Source organism: Mus pahari, chromosome 5 (genome assembly GCF_900095145.1).
Source record: "Mus pahari chromosome 5, PAHARI_EIJ_v1.1, whole genome shotgun sequence".
Classification (NCBI taxonomy): Eukaryota; Metazoa; Chordata; class Mammalia; order Rodentia; family Muridae; genus Mus; species Mus pahari.
Genome location: NC_034594.1, coordinates 145,280,797 through 145,287,536, shown reverse-complemented (window position 1 = coordinate 145,287,536; position 6,740 = coordinate 145,280,797). Strand labels below are relative to the sequence as shown.

At 40.7% G+C, this 6,740-nt stretch overlaps 1 protein-coding gene across 1 annotated transcript; it reads right to left on the bottom strand.

Moving 5' to 3' along the window:
• Positions 1 to 4,314: 4,314 nt before the first annotated feature.
• Positions 4,315 to 6,183, bottom strand: Crp (C-reactive protein). The gene is made up of 2 exons (XM_021199375.2): positions 6,028 to 6,183; positions 4,315 to 5,812 (listed from the first exon to the last, which is right to left on the bottom strand). The coding sequence occupies exons 1-2, from the start codon at positions 6,089 to 6,091 to the stop codon at positions 5,199 to 5,201; spliced, it is 678 nt and encodes a 225-aa protein (XP_021055034.1). The 5' UTR covers positions 6,092 to 6,183; the 3' UTR covers positions 4,315 to 5,198.
• Between the last annotated feature and the right edge of the window lie 557 nt (positions 6,184 to 6,740).

Below are 6,740 nucleotides of genomic sequence, written 5' to 3'. Positions count from 1 at the left end.
AGATATAGATATAGATATAGATATAGATATAGATATAGATATAGATATAGATATAGATATAGATATAGATATAGATATAGATATAGATGTGTGTGCATATACCATATATAAATATATATATATATATACATATGTGTGTGTACATATACATATATTAAAAGAGAGAAAGTACTTTAAAATGAATCTTTCCAAAATCTCCAAACAAGTGTGTTTAAAGGCCTTGGTGTCTAGCATACAATAAAAGCTCAGATCAAAATAAAGTATTTTAGCTTCATTTCTGGGAGATGAGCTCACAGAAAACTTCCTGTTCCTCCAGCTCTTACAATCTTTCCACACATGCACATCTTCCATTATGAAGTCTCATCAACACCACTACCTAAACAAGACTTGAACAAGGATGACACCAGCAAGGATGACATGCCAACATCGAAGGGAAAAACTCACGAGGCCTCCACCCTAGACAAAGAACTGCAGGCAACTAAGGATGCTGAGAGTAGAGGCAGAGGGGAACAGTCTTCCCCAGGAACGAGCACACCAGTTGGTTCTCCAATATCAGTGGTCAGCCCTCACAACATACATATACTGTGTGTGTGTGCACGTGTGCATGTGGTGTGTACGTGTGTACGTGTGTGTGTGTGTGTGTGTGTGTGTGTGTGTGTGTGTGTGTGTGTGGCCATAATTAAAGAAACATAGTCCACACATATAAGAAGCAAGGGGAGGTGCATGGGAAGGGTTAGATGAAGGAAAGGGAGGGAGATGTAATTATATTTAATTTCAAAAATAAAATATTTTTTAAAAAGAATAGAGTGAGGCTGGAGAGGTGACTCAGAGGTTAAGAGCACTGGCTACTCTTCCAGAGAACGCAGGTTCAATTCCCAGCACCTACATGGCAGCTCACAACGGTCTATAACTCCATTTATGTGCAGTCATAACACTAATGCGCATAAGATAAAAGTAAATAAATCTTTAAGAAAACGTGTAAGGTACTTTTAAATAGTATGAGGAATCTTCCCTGTGTTAGGCAGCTGGTACCCTCAGAACCTTATGGGACATTACGGGATCACTTATTTGTGTTATATGACATGGAACATGCACCAAAACTGGGCCAGGAGGATTGAGTCTATCTGTTCTAGGTCTTTCTTTAAATACAGCCACCTGTCTTGAAGCTTATTGGGAGCTAAGAATGCCCACCAGATAAGACTAGTTCTGTAAGCACACTGGGCATAGAGTCTGACCTAGCAGTCCTCAAGTCAATGATTCTGCACACATGATCAAAACCCCAGAGGTAATGATTTCCCTATTAGTAGACTACAGTGTATCACTGGGCCAGGCATCCAGGGAAATTAAACTAGGAGTCTCCATTTTCTGTAGGAAAAAAACAAATAAACTCACTTAACTTTCTTTCTGGTCCAGGTGAAATGAACAGATATCCATAGATGAGACAAAGACAGGAAACTGAAGGGAGGCAATTTTGGCAGGTTACCAGGCCAACCCATCAGAGGTAAAAGGATAGTTATCTTGGGATGGAGCTATTTAGAAACCAAAGCATCATTTCTCTTTTTTTCAGGGGATTCTAGGGACCAAAACTGTTTTTAAAACTTGTTGTGGGTGATGTTTTGTTGTTTTTTTATTAATAATCTGGAGTCACTTGCTTTCTTCCTGTTAAACTTTGCTTTACTGCAACACAATAAAATTGGAGACAGTTTAAAAAAAAAAAAAAAACAGGGCAAAGATTCACAGATTTAATACTCTCCTTACTTTGTCAACTTGCACTACAAATCTATGTCTGTTGGACCCTAACTCCACCTTTGGGGAGATCTGTAGTCCCTCTTCTAGGCTCTAGATAGACCAGATCTTACCAAAGAGATGGGTCCCCATAGATTGCCTTGCACCTACATAAATCCCCGTCCTAACTGTGACATTGTCATGACGACTCCTATTGGAGAACATGCAAAGCCTCTTTCATGAACAATAGCACAGTATTTCTACCCGACACAAGACTATGCCAGGCTTCTGAACTGTATCAGGAAGGTCACCTGCTAGTTTTTAGCTTCTCCAATGTGGGCTCCTGACTGTACAGAACCACATTGCATCTGCTGCTTAGATGCTGCCGTTCAGGCCAGAGTTTGGCCTAGCCTTTGTACCAAATGTCAATTTTCAATTACAAAAGAAAGTTGTGTGCGTAGTTAGCCATCCTTGGGTGCTCTCCCTGTGCTCAATCTTCTAGATTTAGCCTATAAATGAATTACAGTGTCTCTTCAGGCAAGGCCTGAAGATTAGAACTAGAAGTCTCTTTTCTGTAGGAAAAAAAAAAAACTAAATAAGTCCACTTAACTTGCTTGCTTGTAAATAAGGCATAATATTTTGCTATGATTTTAAGTGCTCATGTACATGTGTGTGCATATCTATGTGCATGCAGGCATATATGTGTGTGTAGTTGTGTATGCACGTGTTCACACATGTGTGTAGAAGCCAGAAAACAATCTTGGAGATCATCATCCGGCACACCACCTACGTATTTTGAAACAGTCTCCCATTAATCTGGCTTACCAACTTAGATCAGACAGACTGACCATTTAGCCTCCGTGATCCTCTTGTTCCTACCGCGACAGTGTTGACACTGCAAACATGAAGCACCATGCCTGATAATTGTGCGGGTTCTGGGGACTGAACTCAGGTCCTCAGGCTTGCAAGACAAGTGCTTTACCAACTGAGCCATCTTCCTAACCATTGCCTAGTTTTGATATCCAGGTTTACGTAGAGCAGGGCTCTCTGTCTTTTTAACTTGCACTTTAATGTTCCTGGATAAGTTTGATGCATGATCCCTGGAAATCCCAGTGCAATGACACAGCATTACCAATATCACCTAGAATGACCACCATGGAAGGTTGGTATTATCCACTTATAAAAAAATTAAAATAACAGCACCAACATTCCCAAATCAAAATCATCCTCAGCAGATATCGTTTTATTAAATTACATCTAACAACTTCATATATTATGACAATTCACCAGGTACCTAGGAATACATTTTCTCAGAAGATTATATCAAAGTATCTGCCAGAAAGGTAAATTGCTTAAATTTAAGCACTATAGAAATATTTATTAAGATTTTTTAAATCCACACCAAATGTAAATACTGCCTGTTAAAATTTCCCTGGATAAAATCATCAGGGCCAGAGGCTCTCTGCTAGACTGTGTGTAGCAAGGTAGCCATAATTGAATTCTGAAGAACATATTAGCTCATCCCACATCCCTGAGGAGTTGGGACGGCCTTCTATAATTAAGACATATCTCCTGGTTAGATTCGTTAACTAGAAAAGAGCATCAACCCTCTCTCCCACTTAGCTGAGTGTCAGGGTGTATGGATCTGCCCTAATTGGACAATGGAGAATTATCTGCACTTACATTTTTGCCTAAGAATGTATTTCTCTAACTCTTGTGCTTCTAAATGGTTATCAAAGGTCAATTAGGGAAATCGATATTCATAAATAATTTCTTTAAAGACACTCTGTTCGTCCTCCTAATGGTCTGAACTGAATTCTTAGCAAATCAGAAACACGCATGCTTCCAACCTAGACAAAACTCCAACAGCACTATTTTCAAGGTGTATAATATTTAGGCATGTAGTACAAAGCCAACTAGTAATAACAGGAGGTGGCTCTTATACAAGCTTACTGTTTGTGTAATCATATCTGGCTCTTACAATGACCTTTAAATGAATTAAATCATTTCTCTTGACTTACAGGTAAGAAAACTGAGTTCAAAGAAGTCACATAATTGTATGATATAAAACCAGGACATGGACCTGATTCTAGAACCTCTAAATTTAACCATTCTGTCCTATGCCTTCCCTAAAATAATGATTGAATGAGCCCCTCCTCCATCCTGAATAAGGCCTTATGGAATGACTTCATTGTTTACCCAGTCTGGAAAGACCATGATAAAGGATGCCTCTAGGAAAAGCCAGCAATATTGAGGGGTCTGTTTCTATAAAGCAGCCAAACAGACTGAAACAAATGTATTCCATCATGGACTTGACTACAGATTCATGAATCTCAAAGGTCTTTAGATTTTTGTTCTCAAACTGGAATTCTCAAAGGGAGAGAATCAGAACCCCACGCCTGAACCCCATGAATGACCAGCTATCTCCAAAGTAGAGCTGTTCACCTCAGAGAGACTCATCACAAAAGAGTCCAGCAGCAAGGGGTAGTATGACTCTGATACGGTTCTACATGACAGTGACAGTCAGCCTGAACTTTGAGTCTTGATTTCAGAGGGTCAGTAATGAAGTTAGTCATGAAACTGCTCAAATTCATTCAAGCCAAAGGTGACTTTATTGACTCATGGACCCGGGAAGTTCAGGTACAGATTTTATTCCAGTAAAGAACTGATTCTGAGCACAGTGTAGTCAGGGCTCCATCACTCTGGGTTGCCCAAACAAGACCTGCATAATGACACCAGCTGACAAGCAACATGGACAGAAGAAATTTCACAAAGACACAACCCTATATGAAGAGCTAGAGGTAATCAGTGGCTGCTGAGAAAAGGGCTGTCTTCTTCAGGGAGGGGCCCTCCTGATAAATTATCCAGTCTCCAGTCTTCAACAAAATACAAGAAGCACTAAATGTAATCAGTAAGATGTATGACTTATAAATAGATGATAGATAGATAGATAGATAGATAGATAGATAGATAGATAGATAGATAGATAGATAGATAGATGATAGATAGGTATTATGCATATGTGTATATGCATATAAGGCTAATAATAAGACGTCATGAATTTGAGAGAGAATTGTGAAGGATAGGAGAGGATCTGGAGAGGGAGGGATAGAAAGTATATAAATACAGCACTCAAGATGACATCCTAAAACAAAAACAATAAAAAATTATTCTCCTTTCTGTGCATCTATTTTCTCATCTATGTGAGGGAGAAGAATTATGTCTAAATATTTTCAATTATATATATCATGGGTAAGTCAGATTCTCTTTGGTAAAGATTCCTAGTGGGATGCTTATACTGGAAGCCTTCCATTTAAATTCTGTGCTCTAGTGCTGAGGACCACAGAGCAGAGAAGTGAAAGGCCATATTCACAGAACAGACCTACAACATCCGCTGGGGCTAAAAGGTTCATAACTGGAGACAAAGGAGAGAATGTAATCCCAGGAGGTGCCTCCGGGCTCACAACAGTAGGTCAGGACCACAGCTGTGGCTTAATAAACACATCACCCTGTACTTTATAGTTCAGTGCCCGCCAGTTCAAAACATTGGGGTTGAGTGTCCCACCAACATAGACTGTGTTGATCTGTTCTGGAGATAGCACAAAGTCCCACATGTTCACATCTCCGATGTCTCCCACAAAAGACTGCTTTGCATCAAAGCTACCACCATACGAGTCCTGCTCCTGCCCCAAGATGATGCTTGCATCTGTCCCCACAGTGTAGCCCTTCTGCAGACTTTTCCGCACCTTGGGTTTCCCATCAATCCAGAACTCTACAATCCCTGTAGCAGACTCCCAGCTGGTACAGATGTGTGTTGGAGCCTCAGGAATCTCCGAAACCATGAATCGTACTTCAGGACCACCCACTCCAAAAGCATACCCTTTATCCTTATTCCAAAATATGAGAATGTCATTAGAGTTCTTCGTCGTAGCATAAGAGAAGACACTGAAGCTGCGGATTTTGCTCAGACCAGTGTAGAAATGGAGACACACAGTAAAGGCATTCAGTGGCTTCTTTGACTCTGCTTCCAGAGACACATAGGAAGTGTCTGACTCCGTGGGAAATACAAAGGCCTTTTTAAACATATCTGTGAAACAGAAAACCAAGAAAGTGAGTACTTTCTCAGATAACGAAGACATAGCCCTCCCTTATAAGTAGAGTTTGGGATCGAGAGTCATCTGGTCCTCTCCCAGGTTACATAAATACACAGCTACCCCTGATCCTGATCCTTGATTGCTTATGCAAAATATTAAGTTCCGACCATTCTCCCCCTAGGAGAAGAATCTTTATAATAGCTCCTACCTTCACTGCCAAAAGCCTGAGAGAAGCTGATCATGATCAGAAGGCACCATAGTAGCTTCTCCATGGCTATCGATGCTGCTGGGATCTGGACTAAGAGGACAGCGTTTTGTCTGAAAGATCAAGGACAAGGAGTCCTGGAACGCTTGCCTCGGGCCCGGCCCATTCTTAGATTTATAACTATAGCAGATGGAGGGGATGAACCACTTTGTAAATGATTTCCTAACACTGCCTCTTGGGGTAAACGTCAGACCACTGGGAGGAAGGGAAGCAAAAAATCATTCTAGAACAGAGAAATCAATGTGGGTTATTTATTACAAACTCCTGTGACCCCTGAATCACCAGTTTCTGTGTGACAGGAAAAATGAGAAAGCTTCCCAAGACTCCACTTGGCCTAGCTCTACTGAGAAAATAATGGGAAATTTTAGCTTAATAGATGAGCGCTCATGTGTGCGTGTGCATATGATGGTTGCATCTCCAGCGTCTGCTAAACTCTCCTGGAAGCTGCTCTTTTCCATATTGGGAAATGAAGAAAACAAGCATTCCATTCCCAGCCCCAAGAACAAACTTTCCCTGGCCAACTGCCTAGACTTATCACAGACCTTTGACTGAATGGAACACCTGTCCTACCCCAAATGTACCATTGGCCTCAATCTTGTGAAACAGACTGGGTTTTTGTTTGTTTATTTGTTTGCTGTTTTGGGGGTTTTTTGTTT